General features: G+C 37.0%; 1 protein-coding gene across 4 annotated transcripts; it reads left to right on the top strand.

The window, feature by feature from the left end:
* The first annotated feature begins 4170 nt into the window (after window positions 1-4170).
* Window positions 4171-11628, top strand: LOC113779638 (inactive poly [ADP-ribose] polymerase RCD1-like). 4 transcript variants are annotated; one of them, XM_027325298.1, is made up of 9 exons: window positions 4171-4265; window positions 4552-4665; window positions 6509-6638; window positions 7151-8375; window positions 8529-8785; window positions 9434-9531; window positions 10534-10710; window positions 10803-10898; window positions 11219-11628. In XM_027325298.1, the coding sequence occupies exons 4-9, from the start codon at window positions 7273-7275 to the stop codon at window positions 11255-11257; spliced, it is 1770 nt and encodes a 589-aa protein (XP_027181099.1). In that variant the 5' UTR covers window positions 4171-4265; window positions 4552-4665; window positions 6509-6638; window positions 7151-7272; the 3' UTR covers window positions 11258-11628. The 4 variants fall into 4 exon arrangements, with proteins under 4 accessions (XP_027181099.1, XP_027181098.1, XP_027181100.1 ...); XM_027325297.1 differs by lacking the exon at window positions 4171-4265 and having other exon boundaries at window positions 4289-4665; XM_027325300.1 differs by lacking the exon at window positions 4171-4265 and having other exon boundaries at window positions 4290-4665; window positions 8529-8770.
* The last annotated feature ends 2748 nt before the right edge of the window (window positions 11629-14376 follow it).

Raw genomic sequence — 14376 nt, 5'->3', positions numbered from 1 at the left:
AACGCATCAAACATTTCCAGATTTCTAATCCTCAAAAGTCCACAGGCAACATTTCTTCCGCATCAAGCGTGTAACCCACACGTTTACAGATTTTTTTTGGTTGTACACAAAACTTGACAACGAATCCCAGACGTCATGAGTTATGAAAGGTCTTGAGGGCAAATCTTTGATCCTCAAATTCACCAATGTCAGACACAATTTACGAGATAATGCATAATGACACAGGAAAAGTAATCATTAAAATACTACTGTTCCACAAGCAATTTCATTGATTAAACTTCAACTTTGCTTGTTCATAGATCTAAGGGTTTGCTTGGTAGTGTGTTTTTTATTAGACAAGTTTTTTTAGTAACTTTATCTACAGTAATTTTAAAAAGTATTTTTAAATTTTTTAAAATACACATTCGAAAATATCAAAAACATATGTCATCTTACTAATCAATCACTACCCTCCCACGTCAACCTGCCGTCACTATTTTCCCACCGTTGCCTATGTTTACGTCGATTGCACTGATGCCAACACCCTTCCCCTTCCTTTTTCCCTCTTTTTTTCCTTATTCTCTTCCTCTCTCTTTTTCCTTCTCTTTCTTCTTCCTTCTCTCATTTCCCCCTCCTGCTCCTCTTCCCCAATCACCTCTTCCTCCCCCTCTTCATTGGCCCCCTCCTCCCTATTTTCATCGGCCCCCTCTCCCCCTCTGGTCGAGTGGGGCTGGTGAAGGAAATAGGAGGAGAAGGATGAGGAAAGGAGATAGAAGAAGAGAAGAAGGGAGGGAGGGAAGAGAGATGAAAGACGAAAGAGGAGAGGGAGGGAGACATAGAGAAGGGGAAAAAAAGGAGTTTCCATCGCCGCCGGTGGTGGCAGGAGGCTGCCGCGCGACAGTTGGGAGGGAGGAAGAGCTCTGATTTAATTTGGTACGGGGATGTGGGAGAGGAAGGAGAAGGAAGGAAGAAAGGGAAAGAAAAACGAAAGAAAAGAAAAAAAGGAAAAGAAAAAGAAGACAAAAAAGGGAAAATTTTTAATTTTTCCAAACCCTAAAAATACACCCAATTCTTTTTTTTGCCGATTTCACAATAAGTTATAGTAAAATTTTATACAAACATCCAAAAATCATATATTTCAAACCAACCCTAAAAATTTAATAGGGTCACAATATAAATTGTAAGGTAGAATTAAGGACCTCGACGAGGGGCAAAATTAATAGGCTTATAGACTAAACAATTGAAAGACAAACAGAACGGTTTACTTAGGGCCTGTTTGGAACCCTAATTTTTTGGGAGTTTGTCTAAAACTTTACTGTAGTGCACTGTAGAAGTTTTTGAAAAATTTTTGTAGAAGTTTTTTGTAAGGAGAAAAATTTTGTAGAAATTTTTTGTAGGGTTAAAAACTTTTTTTTTTCTTTCCTTTCTCTTTTCTTTCTTCTTCTTCCCCCTTCCCCGTTACCTCTGCCTCCAGCAATGCCACCTCCCACCACCCCCTGCTTTGCTTCTCCCCCTCTGCCCCGCCACCCCCTTCCTCCGCCACCCCCTCTGCCCCCCTTCCCCCCCTCCCCCCGCCATCCCTCACCCCGCTTCCCCCTGCTTTCCGCCATCCCCTCTTCCCCCGCCACCTCTTCCCCTTGCTTTGCTTCTCCTCCTCTGCCCGTCACCCCCTCACCCCCGCTTCCCTCTGCCCTTCCTCCGCCACCCCCTCCCCCGCAATTTCCAAACAGCCCACCTTCCCCCTCTACCCCCGCCACCCTCACTGCCCCGCCACCCCCTTGCCACCTTCCCTCCCCCCGTCACCCCTTGGCCCCTTCTCCTTCCCTATTCCTCTTCCCGTTTACCACTCCCCGAATCCTGCCACCCATCAATTTTTTTTTTTTAGGCAAATCCCCCCTTTCCCTCTGTCCTCCCTTTTCCCCGCCACCCTCACCCTCCCTTGGTGCGATCTGGTCTCGCGACCAGATCGGCCAGAGGGGAAGGGGAAGGGTGGTGGGGGAGGAGGGGGGAGACGCAGAGAGAAAAAAAAAAACTTGCGGGGGAAGAGGGAAAAAGGAAAAAAAAAAATCGGCACCGGAACCGGTGGCGGAGGTGGTGGCCGGTGACGGAGCAGTTGACGGAGGTAGTGGTGGGGGAGGAAGAAGAAGAAAAGGGGAAGGGAGTTTTTTTTTTTTTTGTATTTTGGATATTTTAAGTGTGTAGGTTAAAAAACTTTGATAAGCACACAAGTTGTTAAAAAACTAATATAATAATAACTTGGACTTCCAAACAAGCCCTTAGTCTGCTTTATATTATATGCATGTTGTCATCTTGAGTCGGGAAGTCCCAACGATCCTTCTCAACTTCACTGTAGCAGGAAAATAGGAAAAAAGGAAAAAAGAAAAAGTCAATCCAAGCATTATTTTGACGACTTTAACGGAAATAAGAAGCGTTCTAAAGAAACGAAGTACCATGACCTTCACAGTGTGATTGTGAAGAAAAAATGTTAAAAGCATCACGGGCTTCACAGCTGTTAGCTTGTTTGGTCCATCTTTTACCAATAACAAGACAACAACGTTGATCGCTCTTATAGTATACGCGGGTCATGACTCATGACTTCTTCCCTGGTTCGGTTCTCACCTTCTAACAATTCATATAATTTCCAAGTCCAAAATCCCTTTCTCCAGAAGCCTAAGCTGTTCTGATTCATTTTCAAACTTCTTGAAAAAGATAGTAATACACTAGTTCTAGATCTCTGCGTATAAACGAGAGATAGGAACGGTTTATTTTTAGCTGTTTAGGAAATTGTTATGGAAAGGTTAACGGTCAAGATGGCTCAAATTTAACTTTGAAAAATGTGTAGTCTAGATAATAAATGTTTTGTACATCATTTTCAATATCATGCATGGATCCAACAAAGTATCTGTCTTGAAAATATACATTGCTCAATGTCATGTATAATATTGAAGAGTTTGTAATTTGATCTTTTTTATGTGACATTAAAAAGTGCTATCAAACTTTTGCAAACATGTTACGTAAAAACACTTCCTTGAGTAGGGGAGGAATGGATTTAGTGGTTCGGAGAGAAAAAATGTAAGTGAAAGGGATTGGAAAAAAAAATACGGACACTTCTTTGAGTTATGTTTGTTACACAAGTTTTTCACCAATCAAAAACCCCAATAATAATAATAAGGGAAATTTGTCAAATTGGTCCCTAACATTTGCCAAAAAAACTTTTTTAGTCCCTATCATTTATAATCAACCAGAATTGTCTCTAACATTTAAATTATGATCCATTTTTGTCCTAATGCTTGTATTTGCTCATTTCTCCGACTGAAAATAGCACGTCTCTCTCACGTGAACATATTTTAAAGGGTAAAATCGAAAAATACACTTCATTTTCAGTTGAGTAAAGCCATCTTTCCTTCATATTTTCGCATTTGTGTCCTAATTGTCTCATTGAAAGACTAAAATTGAAGAGAAAAAACGTAGCTGCAACTGGATGGCTGTGTAATGGAGGAAGAGAATAGTAAGAAAATGCTATTTTCAGTCGAAAAAATGAGTAAATACGAGTATTAGGACCAAAATAGATCAAATTTTAAATGTTAGGACATTTAAATGTTAGGAACAATTCTGACTGATTTTAAATGTTAAGAACTAAAAAAGTTTTTTTGATATATGTTAGGAACCAATTTGGCAAATTTCCCTAATAATAATGTTTACTTTCTTTTGACACAAGAAAAAGTTTTCCTTGATAGCGTTAATTTTTAGAATATCCACCCTCATATATCTTCTACTAATTAAATGTGGGAAATTCTACCATTGATCGCAGCTTTTGAATACCCTATTTATATTTGTAATATAATAATAAACTCTTGACGCATTATCTAACTGCTAATGTTTCTTTTATGCACAGAGCAATGAATTGATACTCATCGGTAAAAGCAACTGTATAACTTCATTTTCATGTACATCACCTGTGTAAACATTTTTAATGTAGAATGACAAAATAAAAAAAGAGAAACTTGCTCTTATTTTTATTTTTTTGTTATTTTCTTCTTTTTCTGTTTTAATTTCTACTTGGGTCATGGGGCTTCTTGAAAACACAAACTCTCTATCATTTATCTTCAACAGAATATTGCTGACATTTGGCTTCAGATCCACACAGGAACGAATTAACGGCGTCGTTTGAGTTGGGACAAAGCATGAAACGACGCTGAAGAACGTAGTTTTGCATGTCGCTGTCGTACCTCCTTTGCCCAACTCCTATCCCTAAAGTTTCACACCCGAATCCTGGAAACTACCAGGTCAGTGAGGACGCCGACTTTTCTCTCTCTTCTTCATCGCTCTCTTCTTATTTTTTTTTTCCTAAAAAATTTTCTCTCCTTTTTTCCTTTTCTCCCAAGCAACGATTTTATCAAAGAAAACGGCACCGAAAATATCCTTTATCAGCATAGAAATAGAATAAATAAAAAGTGGAATTCAACTTTTTATATTTCTGCAACTGATAAGAATAAATCTCAAAACCCTATATGCTTTTGGCCGTTTGATTCCCAACGTCGTCGTCTCATCCTCGTTTTTTTTTCTCCGTAGTAAATAAAAGTCGTCATCTTCTTCTGTTTCACTAATCGCCGAGACGACGACGTTTCAGCGCCGAGAGAGAGCATCATCCCCGATGAAGCGCTTTTTTGTTTACTACAGAAGAAGGTAAAATTGATTTGTTGCTAATTTTTTTTTTGAAAAATTCTGTGTCTGACTTTTAAGATTTCTTAGTTTAGCTTTTTTTTTTTAATGTTTGTCTGGGGCTTGATTGGCATGATTGAATATATTTTTTCATTGATTTTGAAATTGACCAATCAGAAAAATTAAGGTTTTTTTTTATCTTGTACGGAAATTTTTTTTTCATGGTCTGAAGTTTTAATCTTTTTGTTTTCTGGACGTTTTGGTATTAGATTTTGTTCGAATTTTACAGATCGGTGTTAGTTATGAAGTTTGAGTGGATATTCTGGTGGTGATTTGTTTTTGGTGGCTGAAACTTTGAATTGGATTGGATTTTAACAAAAATTTCGGTTTTTTCTATTTATATGGGTGTTTATTTTTAGTTTTCGGTTTTTGATTCTGTAGGGCTTGTGGATTTTTTGTAGTCTTCTATGGGTGTTTTTTTTTTAATTTAAATTTTGGGATTCCTATTCTTTTTTTGGTCAAATAAGTTGGTAAGTCTATATGAAGTAAGGACCATGAGGAGACAAGCTGTTATGTTTTCTATCAGTTTTAGGTTTAAATTTGTTGAATTAAAGTTCATAGGATTAGTAATATTGGATTAAATAATGTAATTACTCTGGAGGTAATAGCGTTTACTGGAGAGTCCTGTTTCTGATTTGGCTTGGTGCTGGGGTTTATTTGAATATATATGTTCTTTTCGGTAAAACTAAAAGCGTGTTTAAGAAACATGCGATGTAAGTAATCCGTTTTTGTACAGAACATGATTATGGTGGAAGTAGTGGGTCAATTACAAGATAGTTATGAGCAGATATGGGATTTGGTGAAACTGTGGGGATTGGAAAATTAATTAAAGGATGGGGATTGTACATTTACTCTGTGCTTACAGGTCTGAAGCACCATTGAAGTTTGTGGATTGCCTCTTGACATTTTCGGTTGTATACCTTGTACTAATTACTTGTTAGGGGTTTGACTTGTTCTACAGTGTTTATTTTTATTTTTTTTATGCAAAAGTAAAAGTGTGTTTTCAAAACACATGATTTCGTTGGCTTGGTTGTGGGGAATATGCAAATAGATTGAAATTTGCTGCCTCCGTCCTGCATTTACTCTACGCTTACGTGTGGAGCACTCAATTCATTTCCTTTATTGCCTTTTATGTGGGTGCTATGGTGTATGTATCGCGCTTTGATATGCGTGCATTTGTATGCATATGTTTTGCGTGTTTCATGCTGTGAAATTCTTTTGGAAAAATTGACCAATTGACAAATTGACTATTGTTACCTTTGTTTGCACACATATTGTTATTGGTAAAGCTTTAAATGCATGGACTGAAGAATTGAGCTGTAGGCTCCAAGATGTTTAGCTGTTGGCCCCTTTGAAATGTAGGCAGCCTGTTATCCTTATAAGGGAAATAATAGATTGCATAAAGATATTTTCCCCCTCAAGTTTGGTAGTCCACTTTCAGCATTGTGTTTTATTACAAAAGATATAAATACAGGGCTTTCTTTCTCAAATCTAGATTTTAAGGATTGGAGCTTGCATAGTTGATGGTTTCTTGGCAAGAGATAATTAAGCATCTTGGTCAAAATTTTTTTTCCGTTAAGTTCAGTAATTAAGGGGTTTCCCCTGACCTACAATTCTACTTGCACCTAATTGTACTTTTCTGAGTCATGGAGTGTGTTATTTCAGAAATTTTTTTGAAGCAACTATTTTCATGTGTGAAATGTCCTTTTATGTATTTTTTTTATGTTTAGTTTCTTTATATCTTTCTTTTTTATTATTATTATTGTCATTTCATATTTGAAGTGCTGACAAAATTTTGTCATTTTAGTGTGGTTTAAGTTTGTCAGAGCAGCTGTTTAGTTTTTAGTCAAAAGAAATAGGAAAGAACTTGTCGAACTAACAGCATGTCTATGGAGAACAGAGGCTTGTACAGTGATCGTCTCTCCTCGCAGGATTTGGTATGTACATACATAATTAGCTGTAGCCTACATCACTGTGTGTTCCGCTATCTTTTTTCACATCTGCTGATGAAGAGTCGCATAACTGTTCCTTTGTTAAATATCAGATGCCAGTTCCAGAAATTCATTAGCATTCCATGCATTGTGTTGTCAATTTCTTGATATCACCTTGCAGCATATGACGTTCACAAATTATCTTCATTGTGGCGATTGCCAATGCTTGTAATTCATCCTTTCTCAGTGGTCTTTGCTTCCATGGTTGCCACGTTCTTTTGTATCTGGAGAATTTCAGCTTTGGAAGTCTATGTCTAATTCCTCTATTCAATTGCTCTCATAGTTGCATTTTTTGTATTCCCTTTTCAAGTGTAATAATTTCTAAAGGTCTAATGCAGCCATTATTTTGTAAAAATGTATAGAGTAGTTCGTAAGCTCCTGATTAATAGTATTTCATAGGCAAGTGGAATATGCAGTCTGAAACTAATTGTTTTTTCTTTTTTTTTTTTTTTTTTCAGGTTATGCAGTTTAATCTCCATGGAGTTATTCCCCAGCTATTTTTTCCGGAGGAACTATACTGGATTAAAGTAGTTAGCCCTGTCGATTACAGTTTGTGAATATTAGATAGTCTTTGTAGATAATGGAGTCAAAGAGAGTTAAAGTTGTTGAAAATGGCCGTAGGATTGGTGTTGACTTACAGAAAACAAAGGCACCTAAGTCTTCGGCTCAGGTAATTAGAGCAACCAACAAGAAGTTGTCAGTACGATCTGACAGTATTTCATCCCTGAACAAAACAGGAAAGAGGAAAAGACAGGATGGGCGCAAGACAAATTGTCAGTTGCACTCAACGAAGTCTTTGCTGAAGAACTACTCAAACTTCATCAAGAGTGGGCTGCCAGAGCGCTTTCTGCTTCACGAGAATGGCGAGTGGACCGATTTTCCTCAAGACAAGGTGGACTTGGTCAGAACAGAGTTTCGAGTCAAGAATCCTGCAATTGAGATGAAGTTCCATGGTGAACCTGTGATCCTAGATATCTTATACATGGTCCAGGTTGAGCTGACAACTGGTTCACAGAAACCTATAGCTTGGATTGATGAAGAAGGTAGATGCTTCTTTCCTGAATTATATGGGCATGGACACTGCCAAACTGAGGCAGATAGAGATGAAGCTTTTGTTGGTAATGACCTAAATGGATCTCAAGAAATCAAGCTACATTTGGAGATAGATGTAAATGGACTTAATAGTGGTAATTTGGAGGAGGTGGAAGAATCCAACATTGGGGTCAAGAAGATGAGGATGGAGCAAGAATCTGTTAAAAATCCTAGACAGTTAGATTATGACGGCAAGCAGGATGCTTACTCAGATGCTAAATTGAATCATACTGTTGGGGATAATAATCGTATTGGTGGAGATTTCATGGAAGCTTCATCCAAAATTGTTGATGCAGGAACTATTAGAAATATGTTCCAGAAGGCAACGAAGCCATTCTTCAAAGTGAGCATATCTGGAATCAATAAATGTTCTAGTAGCTTACTGCAGACTCGGTTGGACCTTTTTGAGAAGCAGCTTGAAATTATCAAAAAGGTTCGTGGGAAAGCCAATGTCCAGTATGCTTGGCTTCCTTGTAGTAAAGATGCAGTGTTTAGCATTATGACCTATGGGCTTGGGCATGGGTTGCCTGAACCAAGGATCAAATATGGTATTGGAGTACACCTCAGCAGTGTAAATTGTGCTTATTCCAGGTTTGCTTTGCCTCTTTTGTGTTTCTAGTTTTGTTTCTAGAATTGGAATGCCTCTTTTGTCAAAAAATGGAATTAGTCTTAGAAACATGCGCTGTTTCTTTTCTTGTTTCTGCTTGAGATGTGCTTATTAAGAAGATTTATGTTTTCTGTCAGTGTGAGTAATTGCGATGTTGACGAAAATGGAGAGCGATATGTGGTACTTTGTCGTGTCATATTGGGAAGTATCGAACTTCTCCAACCTGGATCCCAACAGTGTCATCCAAGTAGCGAAAAGTTCGACACTGGAGTTGATAATTTGGAGAGCCCAAGTCAATATATTGTCTGGAATATGAATGTGAACACTCATATCTACCCAGAATATGTTGTCAGTTTCAGGATGCCCACAGATACCGAAGGTGGTATCATACTCAGTTTGTATTTCCATTTAACTTGATCGAGCAATTTGATAACAATACATCTAATTATTTCTGTTAAGTCATTGTATGGTTTATCTGTTGGAACACTTTTATGTGTTGCGTGCTACATTTCTTCTATACTTTCCTTAGTGTTGTGATTTGTTGGGCAATCCTTTGTTTCTCCTACTGTGTTTCCTTCCCCTTTGGAAGTAATAACTGCAGGGGAAGCTGGAAAGAACTCTTTTTTCCCTAATTTCCTAACTTGGTGGAAGGCTTATAAAATTTATAGATATTTCATTGGTACCACCCCAACAATGTGGGACGAAATTAGCTTTCTTTGGCTTAGGGATGTTTTTTAACTGGACTGAGTTTTCAAACCATCCTCTGTTTTGCTTAATTCAGCCTGCAGATAAGTATGTGCACATATTAAATGAACTTAAATACAGTATTTTTTAAAAAATATCTTTGAGTAGGCTTTAATCTGTTAAGCTACATCTTTTTGAAGAGAACTACTATGGCTTTTTGACTGTATTGTTGTGCGTCTCTACATAATTTTACAGAAGTTAAAAATATGGTGGTGTATGTTTGTTATAGAAATTGTAGACCATTACCTGCAAATATCTGAAAGATTGGATTTTGAACTTCTGTCTTGGGTAAATACAGGAGCTGAGGTTGCTGAAGAGAACCGACTTGATTTGTCTGGAGTTACTAGTCAGGAGCCTCAGGGGAAATTGCAGCTGGGTCAAGCTGCTGTTCAGCGGGTAATGGTTCCTCTGTCTTACCATAAGGAGAAAGTGAAGAAGAAAACAACTTGATTTTTTTGTTTGTTTGCTAATAATGTTTAGTGAACAGCTAAAACATGTTGGGAATGGTAATTTGAGTTCACTCTGCTCTGTTACTTAAATATAAGGAGCAACAAGTGAACTATGTTGGCACATGCCGATATCACCAGGCTACTCTAGAGGGCTTGCTTTATGCTTTCCAGTTCAAGAGCTGAGTTTAAGCTTGAGATTATAATGGTTATGCAAATGACCTGGACGCGCCAACGACTCTATGAGGTTTGACAGGCTTTATTGGAGTGCAGATTTTGACCTCACTAATAATGAATTATGTGCCTTTTAGACTTTTGGCTACTTATAAGAGATGGATTTAATATGAAGGGCTTGAAAAGTATGAGGTTCAAATAACAGAATGGTCTCTTCCATTTTTTGACCATGTTCCCACTATTAAATTCTGATCTGCCTGCATGGTAACTCATACAATATTGTAAGGACTGATTAGAGTTGTACTTCAACTGTCTAGATAGCATATGTATTTTAGCTCATGAGTATTAGTTTAACTGCATTAATCTTTTTGTGACATAACTTGTTCACGAGACATTGTTGCTCTGGGGTTTTGTTTGGATTTGTGAACCTTTGAAAGAATATTGTGATGGGAATTAAGCTTCTTGTAGTAGTTATTAAATTTCTTTTAATAGTTGCATCCTGGTCAACCCATTGACCAATGATGGATGAAATGAATTTGTAATCCCTTAGGTGAAATAACTTATATATATATATATATATGGATATATATATACATATGCATACATGTGTATATATATGGATATACACGTGTGTGTGTGTATATATATATGCATACATACATACATACATATATATATATATATATATTGGCTTCACGTAGAATTTTGCATGACCATGATGCTTCATTGGCGTGCCTATGAGCCTTTTGAATTTAATATGGTCCATCTTGTTCCCTAGGGAAGAGAATGTCTGCTTAGCCGAAGCTCTCAGGCTGAAGCTGCTACTATTGGGTTGAGCAGCTCCAAGGCTCCTAAATCTCCTTGGATGCGTTTTGCTGTCTTATTTGAAGCTATAGCAGATAAAATTACTCCTACAGAAATGCACTCAGTGCATACATATTATGAAATGTTTAGGGTATGTTAATTGGTCTGTGTTTTCCATGACTTCTGTTATTTCTTGGGATCATTCAGATGATTTATTCATTTCATTTGGGTTTAACTATATAGCAAAAGAAAATCAGCCGGGATGATTTCATAATCAAGCTGAGGTTGATAGTGGGTGATCAGTTGTTGAAGTCCACAATTACCAGTCTCCAGTGCAAGGTATATTGACGTCTTGACTATATAATTGATTATTTAGTAGGGCCTATCTCTCTTTTTTGCTAGTCGAGCATTCGTCCGAAATTGCAGCATTATAATGTTGGTTGACAGGATTGTTTCTGAAATTAAACGTACTGATGTGCAAATTTCATTGATTTTAGCAGTCCTGTTTGCGTGCTCTCAGTTCTGTTCTGCTTTGTCTTTAACCTGAGATTTTTGGTATTAAATTTGTGGCTGAAGTTTGGTTCATAGTGCTAAGGAATGTAGCTGATAGTAAATGGGAACTTGGAGGAAGTCGTGACTATTTCTGGTTGCTTTTGCAGCTGCCACCCAATTCCGCATGCCCATTGGAAGCTCAATAACGGACGACATTGAGGTTCTATGCAACTATCCGGTGCTTCAGCTTCCTCGTACCGATCTTCAAGTTGTTAGCTGTTAAATAAAATGATTATTGAAGTGATGACTATTGTGTCTTAGTAATAGTTGGAAACCTGCCCCTTGTTCTTTCTCCGTTGTTAATGTAGGTTAAGTTTTGTTAGTTGTCTGTCATACACCTTTTAAAGTCAACGGCCTGCTTTTGTAATTTGGTCTGCTTGTTGTGAGTTATCAAAGCAAGGCGATGTTGAAGAAAGACGTTTTTGTGAATTCAGTATTTGGCCCTTTGCTTGAATGGCTTACAACTTTGCTCTAAAGCAATTGAAGAGTAACCATAGCAGTATTAAGTTTTTCTTAATTTGTGTCAAGGTTTCACGTATCAACTGTGTGCCAAGGAAATGTCACTTCGGTTTAGTCTGAATATGACGCCATGCATTACATAAACGAATCAAGGCAGCTATGCTTCTATCTAAAATTATGGGGTACCTTTTGTTGCGACCATGTGTCTGCGTGCGTATGGTTCTTCGGCATGGTCTGCCTCCCAGTTTTTTAGGATTGTAATTTTATTCGTTTCTTTTCGCCACTGTCGAAGTTGCCAAAGAATCGCCACCATCTGCTTTTGTTTTAATGTTTATTAATTTTTGTTATTAACTACATCCAATTTTACTTTTTTTTTCGAGACATAATTATTGTATAACTTATTTTATTCTATACTAAGGGGAGGGAGAGGATTTGAAGAGGTTTAAGAATAATTCGGAGAGGACTGAATCATCATTGAACCAGACGAGTGCGGTAGTGCACCCGTCTAGATTTGTTAAGCAGAGCCACTTAATGTGACAATTAGTAAGAGGCAAGATTTGAACTTTTGACTTTCCAACTCACTAAGTTTTGATACTTTGATGGTGGATGGTGGTTTTCATCCAATTTTACTTTATTCCTACATATTGTAACAAAATTTATAAACCCTAGGACATTATTGCCTCAATATATATCTCTCAACTGTCATGGTGGTTCACGCTTCCAAACCGGTAGTTTGTTGGTTGGCTCTTTGGATCCTTACTTAGAGGTCACCATTTTGATTCTCACTTGTTATTGTGTGGTGTATCTTGGGGCGGGTTCTGCACCACCGTAGGGGGGGCTAGTTTGGCGAAATACTCCCTATGTCAAAAAAAAAAAAAAAAACTATCATGGTGGTTCATAATTTAAATCTTTGAAGTTTGTTATTGTCTAATAGTTAACAATTTTTATTTTACTAAGTAACAGTCAATTTAACTTGAAGGTATGATACACAAAAGGAATTGTAGAATTTCTCTTGTTATATTTATGTTATGATAGCCACAGCTTCTGGAGGAGAAGTTGTTTTTGCTACTTTTGAGTTTGTTTGGATAAGAGGTTATTTGAAATAATTACTGTAACACTTTTTGTGACGTAACGTATGTGAGATAAAAAGGTGGGTGAAAATTCTGTTTATGATATAAGTAGAAAAAAATTTGCAATTTTTTTTTTTTTTTGCAAATCTTCCTATCCAAACAAACTCTTTGTGATCCACCTGGGAAAACAGCCATTTAAAGAAGCTAGCCATATGCGAGTATATTTGTTTTTTGTGATCTGTTTGAAATGAATTACAAAAATAGTACAAGCCAATTGTATTTACTCCAACAGTTAGGAAATAGACTGAGGCCTGATGGTCGGTTGGTCGGAGGGCAACGAAAAGAATCACACCGTCCTATTTTATTTTTATTTCTAATTTTAATTTTTAGATAAATGTAGAGCAAAAGTTTGGATGGTTATGATTCCGATCACCCTCGTTACTGGGCAAAACAATGAGTTGCTTATGACACTTTTTAACTTTCACTATGTACATCTGTTTCACGAATGATATATTCCATTGGAAAAAGCCTTAGAGCTTTGTACATGCTAAATTTTAGGAATTGCTAAACTTCATATATAGAGCTTTTGGCCTATGTTCACAACTTTGTTCTTTGTTCATCGTCTTCAAACGACGGTCCGATTCTTATTGTCTCCATCCCACTACCTTTTTTTGATTCTCCCTTCCCATAAAAAAAGTCATCTTTTGAGCAAAGTTTGAAAACATATGAAGTGGTATACAGCTTTCAAAGGTTATCTGAGGACGAATATGCATATTCCTGTTAATGAATTTGATCTAAGTTTATACCCCAAATATTCCATATAGATATAGCCCATTATTCATATATTTGTGGGGCATGTATGCGTCACAAAAAAAGGGTTTTGTTTCCCCCCTTATCTTGGCTTAAGCAGAATTATTTTGGGAATTAAGAGCAAATTAACTCAATGAATTGCAATGGACTCAAGTCATCAAACTCATAACAAACAATTCATTTTCTTTGATAAAACGATAAAATAGGTGCGTACACATAGTTGTGTCATTACTCTGTGTGTGTGGATAAGTACATACATATGTCTGTATGTATACAGTTGTGCGTGTGCAACTATGTGAACATAAATGTGCCGTCATGCGTGCGCTTGCGTGTTTATAAACACATATGTTAATACGCACGATGAATATACATATGTAATTACAGGAATCAGAGATAAATGGATCAAAAGAAAGGAGATGAATAGAAAGTCGGGAACTTTGAGAGAAAGAAACAGAGAAATAGCCCAGAGAGCAAATTTTCACTATTTGGCAAACTGATTACAATGCAAAAAGTCTGAAAAATGAAATGGAGTTCGCAGACCCCTTTTCTACCTGAATTCCTAACAAAGTGAACCATAAAATTCAAATGCCAATGAGAAAGCGTGGTTTCAAACTGACGCCAACACCGGCGCATCTCTTGGCTAAGTTCAAACTTGGATTTGTTTGATTAGAGGGAAAGAAAGTCACATGAGAAAGTAAGGTGATAGAAAGCGAAGTCAAGAAAAGAGAAAATTACTTTCCAATGCATGTTTGTTTGATAAGAAAAATCTTGAAAGAAAAATGGGTAGTTAGTGACAATTATTGAAAATATTATGATTAACTAACAAATTTTCCCAAAATCCTATAGGACACAAAATGCCAAAAAAAAAAAAAGAGGGAAAGTGAAGAAAAGTTTACTAACTTTCCTGTCAAACAAACACTACACAT

Source organism: Coffea eugenioides, chromosome 8 (assembly GCF_003713205.1).
Source record: "Coffea eugenioides isolate CCC68of chromosome 8, Ceug_1.0, whole genome shotgun sequence".
Classification (NCBI taxonomy): Eukaryota; Viridiplantae; Streptophyta; class Magnoliopsida; order Gentianales; family Rubiaceae; genus Coffea; species Coffea eugenioides.
This window is presented reverse-complemented; position numbering and strand designations above follow the sequence as displayed.

Excerpts from the sequence above, each read along its gene's own strand:
- LOC113779638 (XM_027325298.1), top strand. The coding sequence starts at position 7,273 with ATGGAGTCAAAGAGAGTTAAAGTTGTTGAAAATGGCCGTAGGATTGGT. Across the intron at positions 8,786-9,433 it reads CGAAGGTGGTATCATACTCA|GAGCTGAGGTTGCTGAAGAG; the intron begins GTTTGTATTTCC and ends GGGTAAATACAG. Across the intron at positions 10,711-10,802 it reads CATATTATGAAATGTTTAGG|CAAAAGAAAATCAGCCGGGA; the intron begins GTATGTTAATTG and ends TTAACTATATAG.